The 27,860-nt window shown below is 40.4% G+C and overlaps 1 protein-coding gene across 2 annotated transcripts; it reads right to left on the bottom strand.

Annotated features, from left to right (window-relative positions):
- Positions 1 to 299: 299 nt before the first annotated feature.
- On the bottom strand, positions 300 to 26,680 carry ass1 (argininosuccinate synthase 1). 2 transcript variants are annotated; one of them, XR_007886240.1, is made up of 16 exons: positions 26,532 to 26,680; positions 25,075 to 25,209; positions 24,045 to 24,113; positions 23,538 to 23,726; positions 20,296 to 20,352; positions 20,123 to 20,197; positions 19,043 to 19,113; positions 18,907 to 18,937; positions 13,635 to 13,725; positions 9,891 to 9,975; positions 9,195 to 9,259; positions 6,247 to 6,378; positions 4,392 to 4,548; positions 827 to 892; positions 625 to 726; positions 300 to 503 (listed from the first exon to the last, which is right to left on the bottom strand). XR_007886240.1 is itself a non-coding variant. In XM_051412631.1 (15 exons), the coding sequence occupies exons 2-15, from the start codon at positions 25,174 to 25,176 to the stop codon at positions 678 to 680; spliced, it is 1,239 nt and encodes a 412-aa protein (XP_051268591.1). In that variant the 5' UTR covers positions 25,177 to 25,209; positions 26,532 to 26,680; the 3' UTR covers positions 300 to 677. The 2 variants fall into 2 exon arrangements, 1 of the variants encoding a protein (XP_051268591.1); XM_051412631.1 differs by having other exon boundaries at positions 300 to 726.
- Positions 26,681 to 27,860: the final 1,180 nt, after the last annotated feature.

Here is a 27,860-nt window from a genome sequence, read left to right as displayed (position 1 = left end):
TGTGTCAAACCCATGCACTTCTGCTGCTTCATCTACATATTGTAAATATGATACGGTGTCCTCGCTGCCCTAAAGTCTTCACGGGGCAATGACTGTACACCCCCATCCCCGAAAGTTAAACAGGCAGGCATTAAAAAAAAAAAAAAGCAATCTGCCGAAGACCTGAACAATTAAGCACAGACACGTTAAATCTGACAAGGGCTGACGTGCATCACCACAGTGTTTGCATGTAACCTGATGATATATTTTCTGTAATGAATTAAGAAAAGAGCAGAGGAAGAAATAAACAATTCACTCAGTTTTATTTCACTAGTTTTAATATTTGTGTTCAAGTATTGACCTAATAACAAGAATGAGATAAATTCAGGAAATAAAATATTAAGAAATACATATCACTAAAATGCCCATCCAGGATGGATTTAACAATCATCGGTACACCTGATTGTGGTTTTCCTGTCATGAGGTTACAGTTCGTAGAGTTTTCTTCCTCCACTCTTCACTACCTAAGAAACGTCAACAATTTAACAGTTAGAGTCTGATGTGCTTGCTAGTGTGATACCTGATGCTAAAAATAACTATCAGTAGACAAAAGGTAGACAATGGAGGCACAAAGTCTAAACCTACTACTGCTTAAGACACGGTGGAGAGAAGAAAGATGGTTCACAGGACTGCAACCGTTACTGCTTGGTGCTGGACAAACCCTGCAAACGATGGTGTTCCCTTAACCTGTGGAGGAGAACAAGGAGGAAAAAGAATTGTCACTTTTAACACTTTTGTACAGCTGTTGGAAATGACTATATTAGGGATTATTATACGGGATGCTAACCTGACAGCATTAATCCTGATGAATCCAGAGGCATCACATGGGTCGTAGTCTCCCTGCACATCCATGCTGAGTTGAAAAGAAATAAAGAAAGAGACAGGTGAGACCAATCTTCAAATTTAAGCTTGAGGAAGGAAAACATAGCTGAAGAGAAACCAAGCTGGAGGAAAAAGTTACAGGATGTTCTGGTAACACAATAATTGAAATGTTTGGTATCATTGCTGTAAACAGAAGAGACATGGAGCCCCATCAACTACTGGGATAGCTGAATCATTGATAAACTGCTCTTTTGAAATAACGTTTCCATCGATTTTTCTCTGAATGCTCCTCTTTAGCATTGTTTTTCCTGAATAACAGAGAATCAATATCGCAGAACGAAAACACACTCATGTTCACAAGCACACAAAGGATTCACGCAATCCATTTTAAAAACAATCCCATCATATCAACTCTGACTTAAGTGTTGAGATGATTTTGTAATCTGATGTTTTTGTCTTCCAGTTTATCCACTTCTTCTAAAAAGATGTCAATCTATAAGTTCTGCCACTGCCTGTTCTATGTTGTTTAGGCTGCTTGTTGTAAAGTCATTTCTTTCTTAGTGCGAGTGTCTCACAAAGGGTGTCCGTGTGCTGTGTAATTACAGCAGTTTCTACCTGCAGTGCTTAATACACTCCCTCACTGAGTCCTCTCCTCCCTATGACACCCCCAACTCCCAATGTACAGCTTGCACTCATTCTTCAAAAGCACTTAGCAAAAGAGGAAATTGCCAACAAATGATAGGATAAACACTATAAAAAGAAAGAGCGACAACTAAATCATCAACTCTCAACACAAGGCTCCCTACCCGGCACCTGAACACCATTATGAGTGAGTGGCTTAAAAGAATATGGCACTCTGTGTGTGTGTGTGTGTGTGTGTGTGTGTGTGTGTGTGTGTGTGTGTGTGTGTGTGTGTGTGTAAGCATGTGATATTTTGTGTATTCCTTTAAGAAACCCTGCAGTCTAATTGAGAGTGGAGCCAGCGGACAGCGAGGAGGGTGACATTTCTGTCTCAGATGGGTGCGGCGATGGGCTGTATTACCACTGTGTTAATGACGCCGTTTACTGTTGCCCGTGGAGAGCCAACAGGATGTCAGCGGTGGTTTCATGCCTGGTCTGAGTGTGTGTGTGTGAGAGAGACTGCTGCTTCCAGGTGTATAGCTGTCAGGTACAGTACATGTATGCATACAATGGCACTGCAAAGGTTTTAATAATCCACAATAACCACTTGATCAAAAATTTTAAAATATCTAACTGGAGGAGTATACCGCTTATATATCATGACCACTTATCACCGATCAATATACACTCTTTTGTTCTATTCATACATATTACTGCTCCCTAACCCGAATGCAGTAATACATCTTACAAACAATTCACTTTTATGTACATTTGCTTTTTTTGAGCATTCTGCCTTTTATACAGTGAATAGGACAGAGCTGTCAAGAAATGAGGAGAGAGAAATTGCATGGTAAGTGCTAGTGGACGGCTAAATCATAATTCTTACATTGATTCATTTATTTGTGGTTTTATTTATAGGTCTCATTTATAAAAAATAAAAACCCCATGCAAAAAATGTCTCACAATATCAACACTGGTACTGGCCATAAAAAAATCCAGTATAGGTCAGGCTCCAGTTGGCACAGCATTTGCCAACTTTTAAATAAAAGTTACTTTACTGCTCCAACGCGAAGGAGAAGTCATGACTGAGTACCGTGTATGCCATGTAGAGCTGAAACAATTAGGTGATTAATCAATTAGTCAATCAACTGAGAATCAATGTGCAGCTATTATAATAATTGAAATTAATACATTTTTCAAGCAAAAATGCCAAGTAAGAACAACGATCTGTTGGTTCAAGTGAGGATTTGATGCTTCTCTTTGTCATATATGACAGCAGACGGAATATTTTGGACTATAGGTTAAAAGAAGCATTTTGAATATGTCAATTTGTCACCGTTTTCCGATATTTTTATGGTAAAAACAATGAATTGAGTTTTATAAAAAATATTAGTTGTAGCCATAATTTGTGTTTATATGCCTGATTTGGTTTATTTAAGAAGCTGTGTGGATACTTGAAAACACCCATCGTCAAGCCAACACACAACTAAGTATTCTCTCAATAAACATGGTATTCACTAAAGGAGACTACGTTTGAGACTAATTTGTGATGGTTTTTGATTGGGCTGTTTGTGATGTGCTCCCTTTTAGAGGAATCACTGCGCCCATCTGTCAGTGGCCTCGAGGGCTTTGTAAAGCTGCAACACAGGAAACACAAAACCTCTGTCACACTCGTGTGTCGTCCCAGCTAAGAACCACATCTCTACAAAGTCAGGTGTTGAACTGAGAACACACGCCTCCATCAGTGAGAGTTTCTTAGCAACTCACTGGTTGGTAAATGGCATATATAAGTGGCATAGGGCGGCTGTGGCTCAGAGGCAGAGCGGGTCGTTCCCTAATCAGAAGGTTATGAGTTCGATCCCCCCACATGTCGAAGTATCCTTGAGCAAGATACTGAACCCCACATTGCTCCCGGTGTGTGTGAATGTGTATGAATGAGTGATGGACTTTGCCATCACTGTGCAAATGTGTGTGAAAAATATGGCACGTAGTGTAAAAGGGCTTTGAGTGGTTGGAAGACTAGAAAGGCGCTAGTACAGGTCCATTTACCATTTACCATTACGCCTCCATCAGTGAGAGTTTCTTAGCAACTCACTGGTTGAGTGATCAATGAGTCGTAATTTATCTTGAGCGTGACTCAGCAGTTAGTTATTAAATGTTTTACTGAAGACAGTAGGAGCAAGCGAATACAGTATGGGCTATAAAAAAAGTCTAAGAGTACAGTATAATCTCTATGTGTCTCTCTCGCTCACACAGGACAAAATATACACTCAGACTTATATTGGCAAGCAAAACACAAAAAAACTTAAAGCAACTGAATGGCTGACTGTGTGAGACTCCCTCTTTCTGACCTGCTTAACTAGCATGACACCCACGTACTTTCCTCTTAAAAGCCCAGTGAAATCACCTCTCTCCTCTGGCTGAAAACGCCATTAGCTCTCTGACTCTAGGGTACAACCAGAGTGTGTGTGTGACTGGAGTGGAGATGGAGAGGCATATGGAGGGGTTTTTACTTTGGTCAGTGCTGAGCCTGCCCAGAGGGCATCGGGGGTCAGGCTCCTGAACAAACCCACTGTTACCACAGTTAAGAGGCCACGGGGGCGCAGTAGGAGGGGTTAGGGTTGGAGTCTGCCCTCCAGGAACTGAGCTTGACACTTCTCTGATGTCTTTGTGAGGCAGGGTCGGTTTAGTATGTTGATGCGGAGGTCATAAGAGAACTTGGGCAAGCTGATCTAATAACAGGCTTGCTGGTGAACATGTGGAATAGCTGGACGGTGCCCAGAGCAGCCAAACACAGCTGTCAAGTCAGAACAAGCGCACACTTTGATTCACTGACACATGGCTGCTTTTGTAAGCACAACCACACATAAACATATACACTCACACAATTTTATTCTGTCCTCGCTTACCTGACCAACTCCTCATTGTAAAGGGACGTGGGTGAATCTCGTCCCAGGATGTAGACCTGGCCCTTGAAGACAGACAGCTGTACTTTGCCCTCCACATTCTCCTGGGATTTGGTTATGCAGTGTCGCACAAAATCACACTCTGGACTGTCCCAGAAACCTGAGGAGATCAAGAGGACAGCAACAATTTAACATTTATTAAAAAATTCAAATAAAAAAAACAGTTTGTTGGTGAACAACTTAACTGACATATTTTCACATGTTGAAAATAGACTTCTGGTTTTAGCGAGGGGTCGTTTGTTTTTCACTGTAGTATTGGGAATTGAGAACTGTGGAATTTCAGTGGTATTGGTATTGACTACTAAAGTTCTGGCATTGTGACATCCCCGTTTTGTTGATATTCAAATATGTATATATTTAATTATTAGAAATGTTATCAATTATGAAATATATAGAATGGAAAAGAAGAGAAAAGCAGCATTAGCAGCCGGGTCTACAGGGGCGAGTGATTCCCATAGTTTCCTCTATCATAAGCTAAAATCTTTCTGTGCTTTGGTCTCATTTCTGTTCCAGGTGAAGTTCATACACCCCTTTCTTTTGTCCCATTTTGCTGACCTGTCATTCTCTAAGACAGATGGACGAGGGACGTGTCTGTATATGTTCAGAGGTCAGGCACACCCCACTCAGCAGGGGTCCTCCTCTCATCAGGGGCTGACCTCCACCTCATCGTCTGGCCATGTTCAAAGACACAGTCCTTCCCCGCTTTTGTTGCCTCTGAAATTGGCACGAGGGGTCGGACAGGACAATTGTACACAGGCCCCAATTAAGTGTAGAGTCAACTAGATTTTATTTGATCTTCGTGTCATTTCTTTCTACATGTCTCTGCGAGTGTCTTTACCACTCAAATACATTTCCTTCTAATTGACTAAGCAATTAATTGACCACTAATACGGATGTAGCTGTTGTTAACCTTCCACTTGTCAAATGCTGCATCGATACTGCACTACCCTTAATGGCTGCAAAATCCTCTCATGAAAAATTGTTTGCGTGACTAGTGACATATTAATGCAAAACAGATGCAGGACAGGTGGATTGTTAACATAAGCCCCGTTGCCAGCCGTCTGCTATCTGCGGAGTTATTAATGATTTAAACCCACAATGGGTTTAATCTCTGCCCTGCTTCTGAAGGTATCACCTTTGTGTGTGTGTGTGTGTGTGTGTGTGTGTGTGTGTGCTTCCTGTCTCTGGAGGGTATAACTGAAGTGGCCTAGTAGTCAGTCTCTAATGGCACTGATCCTATTATGTGGATGAAGGTGCAGGGGACTGGCGACTGAGCAGAAGGGATGATTAAGACACCTGAGCCAAGAAAAGCTCTCTCACACACACAAACACACTGAACACACTGAACACACTGAACACACTGAACACACTGAACACACTGAACACAGGGAGGTCTCTATGCATTTAGCATGTCCACTCCTCTTATATAAACTCCAAAGGGATGTCGAACCTTCTGAATATAGCCCGACTGATACTGCATTCTTGAGGCCAATTGGCTTATTGGGGAAAAAATTCTGATAAAACTATATTGGCATAAACACATAATATAAACAAGCAATCATGAAACATTACCTAATTTCTGCATTTCTGTGCTACAAATTATTATTACTTTGACATGTACACCAATACAGATACAGTATATCTGCAATAAGCTAATATCGGCCTGGCTGAGTTATCAGTGTAGGAACTACCAGTGATTACGCTCACAATTCTGTAAATGCTACAAACTGAAATAGTAGGAGGCCACACATAACAGAATAAGTGAATCTAATTTAGATTATGTATTTCGGGGACTTACCGTTGTAGACGAGTTCAGAGAACTTGATACCCAGTCCCTGTTTGATCCGGCGTACTTCTTTGTCCATGGTAAAGGTCTCAATGTCTAAATGAGCCTTCAACAGAATTGTACCTCCTGGGGTTTCATAAATACCTGACAAACACAGAAAAAAAGAAGAAAAATCAACAAAATGAATGAATATTTGCACAAAACACAATAGCCGTTATGTTTTTTGAACATGAATTAACAGATCAATATGGGGATGCATGCAACTTTAACAGATTGTATAATGTTGTATCTCTCAAATATTCTCATTATTTAATATAGCCTTCCACCTTTTTGAGACCCAAATTATAGAAATTGTTGCAAAAATACTGAGATAGTACGCATTGTTCCCTCCAATACATCCCTAAATTTTATCTCAACCAGCAGAACTGTCATCATCATCAGAGGCCAATCATAGCAGCATCAGCTACAAGCCTGAACTAACTACAAGCAAAAAGCTCTATTAGCCATCAGCTGTCTGACAGACAGGCCTTCACAGAGCTCACAAAACATGGATGAGCCTGTCCTGGGTAAATGACAGGGTAGGAGGCCCCTGCCAGCCTGGAGCCTGGACCAGGGCTCTGCCTACCCTGCAATTTACCCCCTCTGGACAGGGAGGGAGGGGTGAGAGAAGAAAAGATGAGGTAGATGACAGGAGAAATGAAGCCGTCACTCAAATGTCAGCTAAAACAAAAAGGAGGGTCGGGGAAATGCTACTAGACAGATTTGACAACAGAAATAGGATCTTTATCAATGACATCTATTTTTTGCAAGGGCTGAAATTTTGAAAAACTGAGCGTCTCCCCCCCCCCCAATTCAATACATGGTTCCTCACATCATTTGTCAATCTGAATGGTCACTCTTCTTCGACGCAGGCAGTGCTGCCAAGCTGGCAAACACATGCATCACTACAGCCAACATCGGGCTGCCAAATTTAAAAATTTGTATGGTGTTCGTCTGACTCCCAAAACTCTTTTATGAGATTTAACAGATGAATGCTATTTAATCTCTTTCAATCTGGTAAGCAGTGGAGCTCAAATCTGTACGACCCTAAATACCCCAGCACCGTTCCTGATCTGAAAATGGAGAAGCACTTACCTTGTGCTGGCAGCCAAAAACAGAGCTTAGCAATGCTGCTAATTGACTAAAGCCTCAAAAGGTTGCCACCTGAGCTAGAACGGCTTGTGGCTTTTTGGTGATCCAGGGCCACAGAGGGCACGTAGGGACATTTCCGCTGGCTCTATCAGATAAATAAGTTAAAACTGCCCTCCAACACAAGTTGGCTTAAGTGCTCCAAAAGATAGCTAGCTTAACAGAGCGGAGCAAACAATGAAACGCTATCTAGGTAAGCTCCAACAGTGGCAGTTTAGTTAAGCTTAAAGAGACAACACCCCCAGTGGTTTTTGAGGTTTTAATCTTTTATACGGTTACTGCAGGTATGCTAACCATGCTGCAGGCCTGAAGGGGTTGAGGTCAGGAATTAATTCTTCCTGAGCTGATCCCCTCTGACCCCTTTGGGCAAACTGTTAGTCCAGCATAAACAGGCAACACATGTAAATAAAAGCAGATAAGTATTTTAAGATGGATCGACAATCACACTGAGTATATTATTTAGAGCGTGGTGTTCCGTATAAATAATTGTAATACATTTTAAAAAAGTAAATATATAAAAAATATTTGTGGAGCTTCTGACAACTTTTCTTTAGTGCCACTGACAGCAGCATGGACTGGACATGAGGCAGCCAGTTCATCCTGAAAAGATGAACAGACATTTCCTGCTTTTGATAGGTGCACGTCAGCTAACGCCATCACCGGTGCACAGGTCAGTGGCCTGACAGCACTATGACAGGTGGGAAATGTTAGTCTGCCACACAGGCTGTTGAATGTTTTGTAGCACAGTGACAACATTCTTGACGAACCATTTCAATCCCCTCCGCCTCCCTGACCCCACACAAATAAATACGACCTAACACAAATAGGTATGACATGTCTCCATTCAATCCCTCCCATCATCTATTGTGTTAGCACGACTGCCATTGCAGAAGAGACCAACATGTACACTCGATGGTAGTTATTCAACCACTTGGACACCTTGTGCTCCACCTCTTCCTATTGCTTCAGTGGAGGAAAAAGCTTTGATCTTTTGTTCAGCCGAGGGGAGAGAAAAGTGGGCTTCCCATTTTCCAATTTCTACCTGCCAAGTTGCGCCACATCCACAGTCTGTTGGCCAGTCAATTTGCCAATCATAGCACATAGTGTTGTGGGGGAAAAGGAGTGTGCGTGGATGTGTATGTGTGTGTTTGCAGGCGCCACACCGGGCCAGAACAGCTCACTGCCCCTGCATCTTAGCTGTGGTAACACATGCCGAGACCTAACAAAGGAGGTTTTCCAATTGCCTTTTGATACCAAATATAAAAGAGACAAACATCCCGTGCGTCTGCAAGTGCTCGTATGTGATCGACTGTGTATTTGTTTGTATCCAGTGAAGCATAAGCACTGTTATCTTGTTCACAGTGTGTGTGTTTTCTGTATGTTTGTGCATGCATAAGTGAATAGAAGTAACTTCAGTGTCTGTGGTTCCAGGTGAACCAGAGTAAAACATTTCCTTTGAGGAGAGAGTGTGTTTGCCATCCAGCCCACTTTTATGGAAGTGGAATATCAAGTGTGACACTTAAAGCACTCATGTAAAATAACTGCAAATTGCATGAATGCCCTGGATACTGAAAGGAAAGCTTTTGAATGGATGTAAATTAAAATATTGAGACGTATTTCAGAGTAAGTGCAAACATGTCCATGTCACTGCATTTACAGTGTATATCACTGTTAGTGTAAATGTGAAAGCCTGTCAGATGAGTTTGGCACAAAGAGACAAATGTCATAACCAAGACAGATGAAAATAATTTATTTTTTTTTAAACTCCTTACCTCGGGACTTCATGCCAATGAAACGGTTCTCTACAATGTCAATCCGACCCACTCCATGCTTTCCACTATGAGAAAGAAAGGGACAGCCAGACAACTTTCAATGAACACACACACTCAAACATTAAATTTAAACTTGTATTAGATTAGTCCACATAAGGAGCCTTCAAGATTAAGTAAATTCTTAATTGCCCTGCTTGTCAAAAACATGATCATCATCATTATGACAAATTTCAATTAATAAAGAGCAGCACCAACTTAAAACATAGCAGGCACAACTTAGACGCCCCATAAAATTCTCAGAGTTCAATGACATTGTCTAAAGTTGATGACAATTTTCCCAGAAATTTCTCAACATTTCTCAAATAAAAAATAGATTTTTATTTGGCATTGGTCGACTCACCTTTAGTACTTTTCATTTATTCGGACAGTTGGAAAGCAGAGAGGGAGACAGAGTGGAGGAGACACGGGAGGGAAAACTCTGGTGGGATTTGATCCCAGGCCAGCAGCGACAGACACACATCATTCAAGAGGTGGTGAACTTAACCACTGCTCTACCTCTGGGGACACTTTAAAACTATTCTGATAGAAGGGGCTTCCTTATACTGGATATTAACTGATGGCTAACAAATCATACATAGAAAGCGCTTTATAACTAATGTTTACAGACATTAGGATAAGCCAGAGAAAAATGCTTACCCAATGTCATTGAGGTATGAGAAGATATCCAGTGGTGAGCTTGTGACTTTGCTGTCCTTCACATTGGTCACCTTGACAGGCACTCCTAAAAAAGGGAAAAGGGATGATTTCTTAAATATCACACAAACATCTGAATACCTTTTTTTTTATTAATTCGTCTTAGTTTATGTAAACGTATGTATAAGTACTTGTGTTAGTCAAAATAAAGCAATGTCACAACCTAAGGCATTTTTATGTTTGAGATTCAAACACTCAAACATAAAGGGTTTTTTGTAGATTGATAAGAGACACACACACACACACACACACACACACACACACACACACACACACACACACACACACACACACACACACAAAAATAACTTAGCTCTCAGTGTTATGCATTACTAAAATGAAAATTATCTTTTGATATCTGACATATTTTACTTTTTGGTAGCTGATGTGGGGGGAAATGCCTATAGCATACCACAGTTACCACAGTTAGTATTTTTTAATTAAAGCTGAAAACATTCTGACTAGAAATATAAATACAAAGATATTACATAAATGGAGCCTTTAAACACAAAGTTGTATTGCAAAAATGGTCTCTTTGAATGTTTATAGGAAAAACAAAACTGCACCTGTGTAAGGTTTTATGGTATCACTTACTAGTAGAACAGAAAATGTGCCTGAATGGAAATGTAATAGTTATACAGCAGCCTGACATTACCTGCCAGACTCAAGAATACAAATTATTTTCACTGAGGTCAGAGAATCAAATCAACACATATTCCACAAAAAACAATGAGTAAAAAATGTAACCTAGTTAATGAACAGTTTTGGGAAATAGCTTTTAAAAAAACAAATGGAAAAATTGTCAAAAACAGCGAAGAGTTGATAAAATCTGCTGACAGGCGCTCATTATCTCAGTCACTGAAATCAATAGTCGTCAGCTAAAAGTGAAAACCATTACAAAAGGTGGTGGTGAGAAGGGCTAATAAATTCAAAGGCCCTACTCATTTGAAAGCTGTGAAATTGTGGGCAGGCCTTTATCTAATTCAATTACTCACGCAGCTTTGTTACCCATACTCTCTTTAGGGCTGAAATTTTTTTGTGCCACTGAGTGTTTGTGTGTTCATGCGCATGTGCAGGAGACAAAACCACTTGCAGATTCATCACCCATCTTTCTATTACTATGTCTCTAACTCACACACACACACACACACACGCAGTTGTTTTAGAAAGACACCCACGTTCACTCCACACACACACGCACTTCCTCTCCAAAGCCACTTAACCCAAGTACACATCAATCACCGTCATCGACCTACTTATTCATGGCCTTCAATGAGCAACACGGGCCAAAGGTGGAGGCGAGGAAACCAACATGACACATGGGTGTGTGTCCATATGTGTGTTGAGGAGAGAATATAACCATTTGAGGACTACACAGGGAGAGGAAATGAGAAGAAAAAAAAAACTGCTGATATTCACTCTAGTGTTCAGTCCTATACATACTTTTGCATGCTTGCAGTTGTCAGTCAAATAGCTTTGAAGAGAAGAGCAGCACTTCTGGTTGCCTTTAGCCGGCACTTACAAAGCCCTGACAGGAATGACACGTGAAGGACTTGACAAATTTTTTTAGACAAGGGCTTTGTTGATGGCCTATTCTCATATCGCGGGAATCGTGGAGTCTCCCATGGAAGAAGAAAAAAGTACCTCCTGGTGCAGGAGAGGGGCAGTATGGATGATGCATTACTAAAACCGCGGCCCCTCCCAGATACTTAATTTATTTGAACTTTTAATCTAATTATTAAGTGTCTGAACGTGGGAGTGTAGGGGCTGGCCTTTTCGTCCCTGTGCTCTCTTTTTTAACTCGCTCTCTCCATCATGCGGGTTCTATCATTCACTGAGGGGTCTTTTTCTCTCCGTGATCCCTTTCTTCAGTTTTTCGCAGCCTAACAGTGCAGACAATGGGAGCGCAGACACAGTTGTAGGAAAAATTACTGCTTTACATTTTTCCTCTCTGTCTCTTTTTCCTCTCTACTTCTTTGGCATGAAAGGAGGGAGGGATGAAATTTTTTTTTTCTTAAAAAGGGAGAGGAATGGGGAATGGAGTGTTTGACGGGGGAAAAGGTTCCTGTCGTTAAATATTCTTTTTTAATCAGTGAGAAAACTTTGGTGAGAAAGGCAGGGATGAAAAGGTGGGAGGGGGAATGAAATGAAACATTCTTGTGCTGATCTTGTGCTCAGAGGGAGGAGTAGGCTCGGGCCTTTGTGTGGACAACTAAAACAGCTTTTGTCATAGGGTGCTCAATAAAGGCACAGGGAATATGTGTGAAAACAGAGCGCAGGCCTGCAAAGAACCCGCGAAACCAGGCTTTACTACTGCATCACTGTTTTACAAAAGCATATGTCATCTCCAGCTGAACTGACACAAACCTACTTGTCTTATAGTTAAACATTTTCTTCAAGAAACTGGTAAATTAATATCTTAACACTATTTCAGCGGAGATGCACACCGACTCCTGAGTGGGCATTTTAAATTTGTGATTGGTAGCTTTAGTGATTGCAAATACTCCCACCAAATCCTGCCAACCTTCTGAACCTCCCTTAAATTACTATTACAGGTCATAAAGCTGCCCATCAAGCCCATGTGATCAGAGGGGTTAGTGTCTCCCAGCCGATTGATGTTAGTGCTCTGCAGCCTCCACAAGTGACCAGAGATGAAGGGACATCTGTGCCATTTGCCCCAGGCTTGGATGTTTCTTGCCATTTTCTCTTTGCGCAAACATGTGACACTTTCCACTATTCAGCCCGGCCCTCGTGGCAATATATCTAATGAGCGTTTTTCTGGCCCCTCAGGGCTTGGCGTATTAGCTGGACCTAATGCTTCCGGCCTCTGTGTGTGTGTGTGTGTGTGTGTGTGTGTGTGTGTGTGTGTGTGTGTGTGTGTGTGTGTGTGTGTGTGTGTGTGTGTGTGTGTGTGTGCGCGCCCCTGGGCCAAACATGGCAGCTTTGGACCAAGTAATGCTGTGAGGGGTTAAGGATAAGTCTGGGTGGTCAGGAATGGTGATAAAGTGCAATCAGGTCAGCGTGAGAGCTGTAGCCCTGCGGCGGTGACCATCAATGTTAAGTAACATGAAGAGACATGGACTAGAGTGGACACTGAGTGAGGATGGACACTACCCCTTACTGGTGCATTATCGAGCTTCAGAACTGATATCATTCAATAAAAAAAACCCATGCAAAACAATGTAAATTTCTTTTTCAGTATGTGCATGACATACAACAAAAAACACTGATTTCAGAAACAAAGCCTGGGCAAGTTCTGTCATTTTAAAGTCTGATAATAATTCAAGGTCAAATGCAAAAGATCAGATTGCATTCAATAGTCAAATAACAAATACATTGCACAAGGATGATCGGTAAGACCAATCAGAAGCCAGATGTTTCCATTTGAATTGAATTTGTTAATTTAAGTGAAAAATGTATTATTCATTTTTGATGTTGTATATCATGCAGACATATAAGGGAAATGAAAAATTACTGAATTTTTATTCAATCAAATAAATAACTAAACAAATAAAATAATTTGAATAAGGAGCTCAATGTCAGTTCTGAGCTTTCTTAACTGACATTTTAGGCAAATAACATGTTTTTAAACCTATCAAGGATTAGGATTAGGAAATTGCAAATATAAAAAAAGAAGAAGAAAAAAAAGCAGAGAAATCAACAGGTGAGACATATTGCAGCACAAACCGTTTTTGAACTCTATCTCCAGTACATCAGGGACACTGGGAGAATCTTCAGGATTCTTCGTCATCAGGTACAGGTCAGCCGGAGCACGGCTCTGAAAAAAAAACACACAAAACACTCACTCTCTCTATTTCACACACTTTATTCCTCTTTGATGAATAACAAGGACCTTCTGAGACCTCATCAAAGCACTGTACTGCAGATGGGGAGACTATTGTGTGAGGTCATAATGGACAACTTGAGAGATGGCGGGGAGAAGAAAAGAGAGGATGATGCGTGAAAAAGGAGAAACCTGAAAACACCAACAGGAGTTGAGTGAAGACAAAAAAAAAAAAATCAATGTTCTATTTTTCTCCTCTATTTGGTTTCATCTTCCCTGCGTGGCCCTTCACCACAGGGGAAGGTGGGAAAAGTGGGATGCAGTGAGAAGGAGAGTGGGAAAGGGCAAAAGAAAGAAATGACTCACATCCTGAAGAATAGCGAACACTTGACAAGTCAAAACACACCTGATACTATGACAGAACCCAATATTCTGCCTTCTTGTAAAAAACAATCTCTTAATCTGCTTAATCTGATTCAATCACATGTCTGCAGTTCTTCCCTTTCCCACCCCCCTTCCTCTAATCTTCCAGTTTTGATTTTCTGAGTGACATTTCCCTTCTATTTTATTTTCAAATGAAGGATTCTGCTAAATGGTCATCGCACAACAAAGCCTTAAAGTCCACACCCAAAAATCCACTAAAGTTGTCCTGGGTGACAGACGTTTGTCGTTTTTCCAGTTGGTGGGAGCTGGGAGCAATTTCAGTAAGTCATGGTAGGGACCTAAAAGAGCGTGGCAGTCTGACGTGTCTGCCCAGCAATGTGGCCCTCCAACAATTACACAGCATTAGGACAAGACGATGGCCAATGTGTCCTGAGCTGAGGCAAATTGCAGGGGGACTATGCAAAATAACTACTGGGTGCATTTAAATGGAAAGCTTTACCAGACACTAAATCATCATACAATAACTAATCGGCATCTGCTCGTCGCCTGTCAGTGAGGAGAAAACGAGCAGCGCAATCACTTTCCTTCCTTTTAACTAAACACCAAAATTGACTGGGAAGGCGCCCGTCTTCCTCTCCTTTATTTTCTGCCTCAGTGCCCTGAAACATGCCAAATGAGAGCGAACAGGAGAGGGGCGAAATGACTACCCTAAAAAGCCTTTTGATGCATACTATTTGAGAGGGGAAAAGATGAACTGAATTTTAAATATCAGAGAATGAGAAAGTCTAAAGGTTCCTGTGGTGTTATATGCGAGTGGATGTCTTTTTCAACCTTCAAATGAAACACAGTGCAGCCATTAGCTTTAACAGCAATCGTTGGTGGCAAGTTGCTAACTTCAAACAAACATTACCTTTATGGATATGCATTAAACAGTCTGCCAAAACAGACTTAAATATACCTTATTTTTTTTCTGAATTCAAAATTCTGTTTTTTCTGTAATTTCTATACACTTTGAAATAATCATTTTACTCCTGACTGCTTTATGGCTTAGAGAAAGGCCTCATATAAGAACAATTTGCAACAGATCAATTAAAAACACATTTTTAAAATGTATACAAATCCATTCCTCTGGCTGAGTAATGGTTGAAAAACTCATCCATGTTCCGACAATGAGAGCTCAAACTTAATAGGCTATTGAATACAAAGAAAAAAGAAAAAAATAAGGGGAATAGGCTTGTTTCCAGTGTGTGAGAGATCAATGCATTTCAATTCAAACCCCCTGCAGGTGGACCTGTCCCAAAGCCATGGCCCTGAAAGAGAGGAAAAGGTAGAGACAGAGAAGGCGGGGGGCAGGGGGTATTGGTGGGAAATGGGGCATGAAGCGCACCATCATGTAGCACAGAGCAGCTCCTTTGGCAGTCTTTGCTTCTGCCATATTGTTGTGCTAAACGAGGCCCATACAGCAAAGAAGAAGGCTGACGCATGAACTTAAAGCAAGTAAATTTCTATCTTTCCACATATTAGTTGCCTCATTGGTTTTCAATCGAAGCCAACAGAGCCAAAAGAGGCAGAGGTGGCAGGAGGGAGAGGGGGAGGAAGGGAAGGGAGAGTTGAGAGGGAGATAGAAGAGAAGAGGATGGTGAAAACATCTTTGGCGCAATGGGTTGGAAATGACGCTTAAATCACCACGTTTCAAGTCTGTCCTTCTCTTTAAAATGCAAACATGGCAAATTGAGACAAAAGTAAAACAATACACACATGATGTGCTGGAGAGATATTTATATTCTTAACACCCAGGATGTTTTGGTTAATATTACAGCCTCAGCTGAATTTAATGGGGACAACTACGTGGAGGCAAAACTACAGCGATGCAGAGGTGGACACAAGGAGCATTCGCTAAGTATTACAGGTCAGACCAATCAGACCTGAGGGCAGCGAGGGCACATGACAAACACTGACCTCTTTGCTTCAAAGCACACATTCACATGCACACATACACCTACAAGCCCACTTCCTTTCCCTACAGGCAGTCTTCTGTCCATCCATCTTTCCAGCCAGCCATGCGACCAGCCGAAAACAAGTTTTCATTTCCTCTAGGTGAGCAGGGGCTTGGCGTTACGCTCCTTTACTCCTGGTCAACACAAGCAGTGGCCCATCAGCCCCCTGATCAAAGAGTGGAGTGGGCCCGGGGAAGCTCACTGACAGAGGCTATAATTAAGACTGAGGTGATGTTTTAATGACTCAAGACGAGTGTCAGGCTGCCTCAGGCTGGGCCCTGACTGCTCATGTGTGGAGAGACAGAGAGAGGAGACAGTGAGCAAACTGCAGCGTACTGAGCCATCTAACAAGTGGCATATTGCTAATCAAATCTGATGAATACCAAATAGAGACTAACAAATATCTGACCTGTTAAATTCTTCCATGACAGGGAATAAAATTTCCCATTGTAATTCCTGTATATATCATAATATAAAACTCAATTTAACAGAGCAAAATTTAGAGATAAAATAACCAGATAAGTCTATTCCTGTGAATTAAATAAAGCAGACCCATTCCCTGTTTTGCAAAATTGCCTTAAATGGTCAAAAACAAGTAAAGATATTGAAGAGACAACCTTTAGAATCTCTAATATCTTTCAAAGATAGATAGTTGACCGTATACATCAACATATTGTTCAACCATAATGTCAACAAGCCAAACCAAAATCTTATGTGGGAGCATGATTTGTTCTTATTGCCCCAGGCACATGTCTTCACATAGGTTAACGCTGCCAGATGGAGGCAAGTAAATAAAAAAAAGTAATTGTGCTACAGGCAAGATGGTTTAGGGTTATCAGGAAGGATACAGTGTTAATCATAGAGTAACCTGAACTCTGCTGACTCTTATCTACAGGAGAACATATGAGCGACCATTTGGACATTTCCTAATCTGACTGTGTTGAGCAGAGAGGGGCCTTTGTACCACAGGTGGGGGGCATATTGGGGGGGGTTTGAATAGTTGGGGTCTGCCCTGAACCTTTAGGGCTGTAACTGGAGGAGAGCGAGGGGCTGATACAGAGAACAAGGTGACCTCTTTAAGATGACCTTCTAGGTTGATCAGAATCTGTCTTGTAGGTTTGAGCATTTGGGTGAGAAATTTACTCCACCGTTGTTAGAGTGGTTATTTCTATTTGTACTAATGCCCTCCTTAAATAACATTTAAATTAATGTTTGACCTATTATGATGTTGTTGTTTACTCTGACCCTAATTAACAAACATACTTGGAAAATTGCCAGAAGGGGCCAGAGGTTGTGTCTAAATAAAATTACTCAATCATTGCAGCTCATTCAAAGTTCAAAATATCATTTGGTGCCCTGGGTAATGTATTCAAATCCTTTTACCACTCTGGACCCCTACACCATAAATATGTCATTGTATTTAATGCCATTAATCGATTCAATATTGAAGTAAATGGTCCAACACAAAACCCCTGAATGAAATCAGTTACACAATACTGTCATCATGCATCGCTATGCTATAGAGCCGGTCTGTCTCATTCTTTTCAAAACATTTCTCCACAGGCCGACCACTAAAGAGGCAGCGGAGGGGTGGGAAAGGGACAGCAAGACAGTGAGAGAGATAGAGGTCTGTGAGTTACAGTGGCCCTGCCCCTGCATCTCCACTCCAGCAGCGCGGGACCCCTCGCCTCCCTGTGACACCCCGTCCATTGGAGACTCATCTGTCTGGCGCGCTGTCTTTGTACTTTACTGTTACTGGTGACATTTTGGTGTCACGGTGTCACGATGAAATGGCTCCCCTCCCACGTCGCAGCCCGCGGCGGCGCAACTAGTGGAACAATGAGGTCCCGAGGAGTTGGGGCTGAAACTCAGGAGGCCCCAGCTGGGCGCAACGCCCTAACCCTTCCCCCTCCCTGGCTCCCATGAAATCGGGAATTAGTCGAAGCGTTGCTGACGACAAGTCAGTGTCTGTGTGTCCCAGGCTCTTCCCAGGGCCTGGCGAGGACCCGGGGTGAGGAGAGACAGAGACACAGACACAGCGACCAAGGGATGGAAGCTTTGGGGGTCACTGGGGGCAACCTGTATGTACTGCTTTGACCTCTGACCCTAGCAGAGATCAAACTCTGTCTCACCCATGGCACTGTGGGAGAGTGAGTCGTGTTTGTCTCTGGTAGGGCTGGCATGGGTCAGCTGAAGGGACAGTAGCCTCACTGCTGTGTTATTTTTACAGTCACTCCAACTGGATGATTCATTTTGAATTAATATTTTCTCTGTCAGCTGGTGTGGAAATGACGGTGAACACTGTGTGTGAGTGGAGGACAATTACAGTACTAAATAGTAAACTGTGCCAATTTTACGATCTACTTCTGTGTAGGTTGATAAATTCTGTGTAATTTTGTCTCTGATGGGTCTATTCATTTTAGCACTAGATGTGAAGATGTGAAACATGTGAAGAACAGGTACTGATCTGAAGATGACATCGACTGTCCAGATGTTTTTGTAGAACACAAGACGTTTTATCTAAAACTCTACAAGTGTAAACTTTCTTTTCACCTGCACAAATGATGCAACTGTCTCCAGTTCAGTTTAACAGGTTCTTGAACAATGGTGTGTGATTAAGATTATAAATAAACTAATTTGATTTAGGTCAGTCAACCTTAACCTGAGACTGACACATTTATGTTAACGAAAGAACTGTCTATGCATATACACTGGGCAGTAATAGATCATATCGGTTTAGTATTGATTAACTTTTTTTCAAACACATTGCACACAAACTTGGAACTGGTCTTACCTTAGGATTCTCCAGGATGCCAGACTCATAGCTGTAATGAAACACAATTTAGAATATTACAATCTATTTAATTCTGCCTGAAAAGATAAGACTGAAACAAGGACTAAAGAAGGTGTATCACATCAGTCTTACACACCTTATATGCATGAGGTTGGCATCCATGCTCCAGGGGGCCCGAGGAGTGACTGGCACAGGGATGCCATGTTTCTACAGTTTGACAGAGAAAGCTGTTTTGTTACATACTGTTCACGTGTAAGCACCTGAATGTTAAGGTAGAGACTTTAAAATCAGAGCTATATTTGTCTGTCGAGAAAGTTCTGAATACAAGGAACCGAGTAAACCATTTCCTGTGGCTGGTTTTTGGCATGCTGTGTAACCAAAATTCATCTGTTTTCCCACAATGCTTTTGTCTATAAGAGTCCGCAGTGAAACGAACAAAAACAATCAACAAAAGATATTTTCAGTATGTTCAAAGGAAAAGTCAGCAATTCAGTGTTAAGATTGCATGATTTCAGAAGTACTCCAGGAGCCAGCAAGAGAGTGGTGTTGACTAAAACATCACCACCCTCTAGTGGGGAAAACTGGTCTAAACCACCATTCAGTGGGCCCATATAAACAACAAGTAGTCTCAGTAATGTATATGAATGGTTAACTTAACTTTAAATGTAATCACATAATTAAAATAAAACAGGCATAGAGTAGGGATGAAATAATAAATTATATTGTATTCTTCTCTACAGGCATCCACTGCATATTCAATACCCACAGTGAAAGGATTTAATTTTGTGTTTAAAACCTGTTGAGCTTTTATCAAGACATATGGATAATAGAAAGGCTTACTGATCCCAAGGAGGAGAAATTGGGTGTTATAGCACCACAAGAGACAAACCAGATAGAGATACAAAGTAAGTACAGGAGAGAAGTGAGTATATATAAATAATGTTTCTGTTATAATGTAATCACTGCTTTTCTTTTTTGTTAATATTCTGCTGACAAATCATCTTAAATGCTTCAGACATGCTTTCAGGCCAAAATTTCACATTTTAATAAATAATTTTTTTTAAATCAGTAAGTAATTTTAAAGACATTACTTTGTGCCCTGGTAACTTCTGATGGAAAAATGTGCAGAACAAATGGTGACTCAGTAATACAAAATTCATTACCAAACTGACCTACACATTTTGTGATTTTGACATTAGCAGACTGACGGAGTTACCTGAGCATATTCCATCAAGTCGGTTCTCCCTCGGAAACGGTTGTAGAACTCAGGGATCCTCCACGGTGCAATGATCTGAGAAGCACAAACAGAGGGAGTGTCCAATCATTTCAACAGATGTTGTGTCAAACAGTACAGGGCATAACCTCTGTAAGGTGAAACAGCAAACTTACCTTAACTTCAGGATAGAGGGCGTAGCATGTGAGCTCAAAACGTATCTGGTCGTTGCCCTGAAAAACACAAACACAAGGGTTCAGCTCTATGTACCGCATGTGAGGAGTGTCAATGCAACTAACAATCATTTTAAATTTTTATTAACCCATAGATTATTTTGATGATTAATCAATAATCTTCTGATCAATAAAATGCCACTTGCCATAACTGAAAAGCCCAAGTTGAGATATTTGAATAGCTAACAGATTAAAACCCAAAGATCTTCAAGTTTTTGACATTGACTTAAATTGGGCTTTTAGCTTAAAACAATTACTCATTACTTCTCTGTTGATGAATTAATTAATCGCGTATGTCTAGTGACGTATTGCAGGATAATATCCTGCTTGAGTTTTCTTCCTTATATTTTTATGTACAATGCAGACATACAGAAATAAAGAGGGGAACGAGTTGCACTGTCTTAACTATCACAAATGAAAATACAGTTAAAAATGTTCAGACACAGCCTAAGACGTTACAAGGTATTACTTGTATTGTAACTTTATGATGTGGTATCTGTCTCCATCTACAGGCAAAATGTGGACACTGCATTTCAACTGATGAAAATAGTGGAAATAATAGAATAACAAAAACAGGAATAAAAAGGTAATGGCTACTACTTTCAGTTAAATTATAAATATTATTTTACTTTATATTCAAATAAATGAATTCACATAAAAACAAAACAAAACAAAAAAACACACAAAAAAAAAAACTAGAAGAAATCTAGAAGGTAAATCTGTAATCATGTTGTTCAATTTTGTGCACAAAGAAGCCAAATATTGCATGAAATCCAGGCTAATATTTGGAGGTGATTTGATTTTCCCCAACCAACCAACCAACCAACCAACCAACCAACAATCAATCTAAAGACCAGCATATCCACCTCAATCTAACATAATTTTAAATTGACATTGAGTATTCTTGGATCATATCAGTTACCCAGTAAGGCCTTTTGTTACCAAACCCAGTCAGTGCAAACGGTGTTAGAAATTTGCTTGTGTGTAGACATAGTCTTAGCATATGTGGTAAATATGGAGATGAGTGGCAGAAAGAGTGAAAAGATCCCCAGTGTGGGGGGGAAGTCAGGAAGCATGGCAAGGAGACTGTCCAAAGAGAAAAAAAAAAAAAAGAGAGGAAGTCAGAAAGATTAGGACAAAGAAAAGTCCTAAGCCACGAGGAAGCAGCTAGGAAAGAAAAGATTCAAAAATATTATATTGTGGGAATTACTGGAGAAGAAGTGCAATGGCCTTTAAACCCTCATAGAGCCTAGATTGAGTGGGCTAGTTTTATTGGACAATGGGATTAAGGTGGGTTTTTTATTTATATTCAAAGTCAGATTAGATAGCAGAATTGAGTGTCATTTTCAATCCAGTAGAAGGCAGTATTGCAACATTATTCAGCAGCCAAAAAACGTGAAAGAGAGGTAATAAAGTAAATGTTTGAGATATCAAGGTAATTCTCCCATATAGGCCCAGCGTCTATTCTGGGATGATTTCTGTTAAGTGTCTGACTACTTGTCAGGGTTGAAGATTCACACAGACACAACAGAGTAAGGCTCAATAAGAGGAGAGAAGAGGAACCGGGATAGCATCTTGTAGCAATATGACAAGATACATTAACACACTAACCCAATTTGTTACAGCTTACTCTACATCAGCATGTCATCTCCTTCCTCCCTCATGTCCTCAGAGACTGGATGGCGTCAATTAGTAACATCATTATTATTAACTGAGATAGATGTAAATACACTATTGAGCCTGTGCATATCTGCCCAGTCCTTGTAGGTATCAATGCATCACATTTATTGAACATAGATTATTAAATTAAGCTTCTTCCTCTGTAGATGTCGAAGTTCAGCATGTTCCTCCATTTGTTGTTCAGTACCTTTGCTTTTGGGATGCGAATGGATAATTGCGTTTTCAACCAAGAAACTGTTTCATGTCATGATGCCAGACCAGAATCAGTCAACTTGCAAAGCTAATATTCACATTTTTCTATCACTCTCACCTATCAGAAAAACATTTGGCAAAGACATATATTTGCATATTAAATACAGTGACTCATTTCATTTAGCTCATGATTCAGTGCATTGCCAGGACAGGTGCAACAAATAGAGATAACACCTGTTTCAGATTCACAGGAAATGTTTTTTCTTTTAGTAAACCGATGACTAAAGAGAAGAAAATTACAGTTTCTTAATGAGGGAGGACAGAAATGACTCTAGTGAGGGTAGATTTTTGACTTACTGTTTGGCTAAAAAAGGTTAATGTTCTACTCTGCAAACACAGACTACATGCTAATGTCCAGACTACGGACAGTGACCTTGTCCATGGTTAACATTCAGAACTAAAGCTCTAAAGAACCAGCATCTCAGACCACAACAAAATCAGCCATCCCCCTTTGTGAAAAGTGGTCCCTGGACACACAACAAGACAACTGGGCAAGCAAAAGGATGTATATCTTTGCTATGAGTTTGCTGCCTGGAATATTGATTTTTACAGCAGAGTGTTATTTTTAGTTAGTAGTTATCATCATTATTAGTAACGTATTCAGCTTGGGTAAGGAGCGATTTCTTTGATCTGCCAAGTGACCTAAATCATGTAACATAATTATTATCTTGCACGGTATCCTGCTAACTTTAGCTACTTAAAACATCAAGTAAAATATGCAATAGGTAGCCAAAGTTCGATGGTTTCAACTGAATTTGAGTTGCATACTCTCATGGACGCATGGTCGGCACGCATAGTTATATATTAACGATAACATTACCATCATATCATCAGTATTATTACCACCATCTTGCCACTACAACTTCTTTGCACCTTATCTACCTATTTATCTTTATCTTTTCTACCACAGTATTTGAATGTACCTGGCTGCTATGACAACCCAATTTCCCTTCGGGGACTAATAAAATCTATCTATCTATCTATCTATCTATCTATCTATCTATCTATCTATCAATCCCATGTTTATAGGAGGAAAAAGTTGGTTGCTGCTATATTAATGTTCTAAAGTTTGATGATGTAGATTCCCCTAACTTACTCCTTTTTCCCCCCATCTCGAGAATATGGGCTAGAAAATGAAAATAATCTTTACATAAATGTCATTTTGGTGCTGGGATCCAGTCATATTAGCAGATTCTTGGAAATTTCTCTTCCTCAGAGTGTATTGAGAGATTCTTGTCCTGTGTCTGGTTTACCTTTCCTGTGGCACCATGGGAGACAAAATGGGCACCCTCCCTGCGTGCAATCTCAACCTGACGGCGGGCGATGCAGGGCCGTGCTACCGCAGTTCCCAGCAGGTATCGGTCCTCATACACAGCATTGGCCTGAACTGCAGGCCAGATGAAGTCCTCCACAAACTCTGCACGCAGGTCTTCAATGAAAACCTACACAGGAATGGAGGTCAAGACACAGAGAAGGGCTTTGTGTTACTTCTTTGATTCCATTCATCTCTGGGGCATTTTTATGTGAGAAATGAATAATTCATGATATCTTTTCTCTCTAGGAAAAGAAAAACTGGAGACTGTTTGCCACAAAAGAGCTTTTTCTCATACTGTAACTATGTGATATGAATGCAGAAAATCTTGCTCACTCGAGAATCAGAATAAAGCAACTGCTGATTTCCACTAATTACAGCACACGCACGCACACGCACGCACGCACGCAGTCATTAAAGCGACATCCTATTTGATTCTGTCTCTTACCTTCTTTGCACCGAGGCTTTCTGCCTTTTTCTGGGCGGCTTCAAAATCTTCATCTTGCCCAATGTTGGCCTAAAAAAAAAAAAAAATAGGTGAATCATAGTGAAGCAAATATACAAAATGTATTAATATTTGCAACTAAAACTACATCAATACAAACTGTAGAGTTACTGCAGTTCAGAGCTCATGTGGAAAGATATGCAGGCTCATGACTGTGAAAGTGTTAAGTCTGACAATCTGTCATCTTGTCATTCAGATCACGCCTCTTGAGGAGGTGTAACAACCTCCTCACAGCCAAGACCAAGAATAAAAACGACTAAAAGAGGGTGTCTGATCTGCTGAGCTGAACACTACACATTGGAATACTTTCCTACGAAGACATGATGTAGTAAACAAAACAGATCTGTGGCACAAATACTTTGGCATGCTTTCATCATACCAGATGCATTATTTAACATACAGATATTAACATCTCATCATTGTGTTAGTGAAAGGCATAAGTAGTTATTTCTGCCTGACCGTTGATGCAATTTTCTTTGACAAGATGACGCAAGTGCATAGTTACGTAATTTGTTCAAAGACAATCGATTATGAATTGGATCAGTGCCTCCCATTCTTCTTCAGCTGCCCCGGAGAGCCAAAACGATTTGGAGGTCTGCACCTAGCGTGCCACGGCAGTGAACTATGGACCAACACCCATCCCCCAACACCAAACCACAAAACCACTGAATGAAGAGTTAGACAGTGAGAAAATCTGCCTGCCCCGCAGTTCTAAACTGCCACGGGGCAAAAAGTAAATCCAGCCAGATTTGCACTGGCATTATGGAGTCAAATCCAGTGGTTAGGAGTTAACCGGTACCGGTAGCTTACAGGACAGTCAATAGAAAGCTCCTACATGCCTGTATGACAAACTGCGTCAGCTGTCTGAACAGCAAATTGTACAAGTTCAGACATACATGACATGCGAAAGCAGCTGGTCGGAAACACAAACTAAAAGGCACCTGTCGCACACACGCTGGTCTGTAAACCTTACCAAGTACGTGATAACATCGTAGCCCTGCTCCTTCAGCCAAACCAGAATACAGGACGTGTCCAGTCCTCCGCTGTAGGCCAGAACCACGGTACCTTTAGACATGATGAAGGCCGTTCAGTCCAACAGGTAGAGAAACTGTGGAAGAGACAGCAGGGAGGCAATTACATCAGTAACTAGCCTAGCTGGCAAGTAAATGTCAATATATAACCGGAGTGTACTGGGGAGTTAAAACAACCTCCTGTAATGTCAAATCTAAACACACGTGGCAATGTCTGATCTGTGTCCATGGTTTAAAAATAACAGCTTTATTCATCTTAAAAGCTGCACAGCTCCAGGCCCTGGTTGATCAACAAAAAGTAAGTTGACAATTTTTATAATCTATTTAAGGTTGAAGTAATTTATCAAGGACAAATCCAGACATGCTGCTCACATGTTCATACCGACTGCAGAACGAAAAAAACAAGCAATATGACTTCTCAATATTTTGTTAAATTTTAGAGACTAAAATGATTACATGACTGAAAGATATTTTTGTTTACACAATGAAGCAAATAATCAGCGGCACCCGGGGTCCTGAGGCTGAGGTAAGGCGCTCCCTCTATGATCTTCTAGTGCTGTAAAAGTCTTTAAAGCACTTTTATTGTAGTAGTAGAACATAAGGTACCACATTGTACTACCAATGTTATATATTGCTTAAATACTTCCTACTACTTACTACTGGTTCTACATTGGTAGATGTGTGGGTAGATTGTCCCACAAGAATAAGATAGTTTTTGTATTGTTAAAGTTTCATCAGCATGGTGTGAGGAGGGTGATGAAATCTTCCCAGGTGGTTTCCTCACTTCCTCCTCGGTGATGTATTTGAAGTAATGTAACGTTATGTGTGTGAGATTAAAAGGAACCCCTCCATTTCTGTGGTAAAATGTGCCACCTGAGGTTGTGAGAATCGATACCACGTTTACCATAAGTTCATTACTGATAGTTTGGAAAAACAAAAAACACCTACTATCAGATTTTCAACCTTTCCAAAAATAATAATAATAACAATGAACATTATTACAAATATATGTTCAGTGACTTTAGCTCCTGTGTGAAGCGTGTTAGGGTTTTTAGTGGTAAAACATAAAACACTAAAAACTGTAAAGACGAAGCAATTTCAATGAGGTTTATACGCTCACTGCCCATGCTAACCTCATGTTTGAGCTTCTCCTGGCTAGTGGCGACTAGATGCAACTACATTAACTATGACATACACATCTCTGTGGGGTTTGTCTGATGTTCTGGATAGCTACCGACAGGTTACATACGCATTTTCCCACAGCAACTGTAGAAAAACCCTGGCGAACCAGCGTTTCCTACAAACCGATACACTCAAGGAAAAAACAAGACGGTCGCTCAGATAAAAACCTTAAATTGTAAACGCAAAGAAAGCAACCATAGAGGTGGGTTGTACTTACGAAAAAAGAGTAGGTTTTCTTTATATGAGAGGGGAGACGTTGTCGCCGTGTGTCGGTCGGAGAGGAGTGGAGGAGAGGAGCTGCCGCGTGCGTTGTAGCGGCTGTTTGAGTCACCGCTGCTCCAGTCTGACTGGTCCAGCGCACATTGCGTCATCCACCGTTCCCATGTCGTCACACGGTCCCACGTAGAAATGTGATTGATAATAAGTGATGAAAGATGCTCCCGAGTTGCACTATGGAAGGATGCAACGTGTTTGGAGCTATACTATAAGATTCATTCATTATTTCACTGCAGAATTAATTATTATCAAATGTAAAATGACTCGTTCTGCTTAAAATTGTATAATTAAGTTTAATTTTGAGGTAATTGAGTATTTTAATTTCTGCTACTTTATACATCTACTGTACTATAATTCAGAGTGTATTCAGAGTATTGTACTATTTACTCCACTACATGTATTTAACTTAAGCTTCTTGTGACTTTGCAGAATATTAATACAACATATAAATCACTGAATACATTATGTTGCATTGTTGTTGATTAAGCTACAGCGGTATATACAGTTAAAAATAGCTTAACATTTACCAGCTGAACATTAAAGTGATGTACAAATTAATGAACCAAAATTATAATACAGTAATATAATACACATTATCTTGAAATGGGCCATTCTGCATAATTAATTTTGTACTTCAAGTATATTTTAATGCTAATTAGTTATTCATACTTTTACTTCAGTAAAGTACTTCTTCCACCACAACTTTATTATGGCATGTGCCACAATGTGAACATAATATAAGGGACTGCATGAAAATTATGAGAGAGGGACACAGGGAGGGTTTTTTGAGAAAGAGAGAGAGAGAGTGAGAGAAATATTCTTTTTGGCTTTATTGGAGTGCTTGAGAGTGAGGAGGCAGACAGGAAACAGGGGGAGAGGGAGGAATATGAGCACTGACCATATATATAGATATATATCTATATCTATATCTATATCTGTATACATATATATGAAATGCAACAAAGGTCACCAGTTAAAATCAAACTGGTGACATTGCAGCCATGCAGCATGCGCTGCAACCATTGGCACTCTGGAGGGAGGTTCTTTAAATTTTATTTAATTTTTTAATACAGTGTTTCCATTTGTGATTTATTATAGAAAAAAACATTTCAACTGAAAAAAAATTCCTTAAACCCTTACATCTTTAAACAAATACAAAATGGAGTTTGGAAAGGCACACATGCATGCTTAGTTCATGTTAAATCACTTAAATTAATAAAAGGAGGCATCCATGTTGCTGTATCACAGTCTTATTCAAAGTCATGGGAAT

The sequence above is a fragment of the Dicentrarchus labrax genome, unplaced genomic scaffold (assembly GCF_905237075.1).
Source record: "Dicentrarchus labrax unplaced genomic scaffold, dlabrax2021, whole genome shotgun sequence".
NCBI lineage: Eukaryota > Metazoa > Chordata > Actinopteri > Moronidae > Dicentrarchus > Dicentrarchus labrax.
The sequence above is the reverse complement of the archived record's forward strand: the minus strand, read 5'-3'. Positions and strand labels throughout refer to the sequence as shown.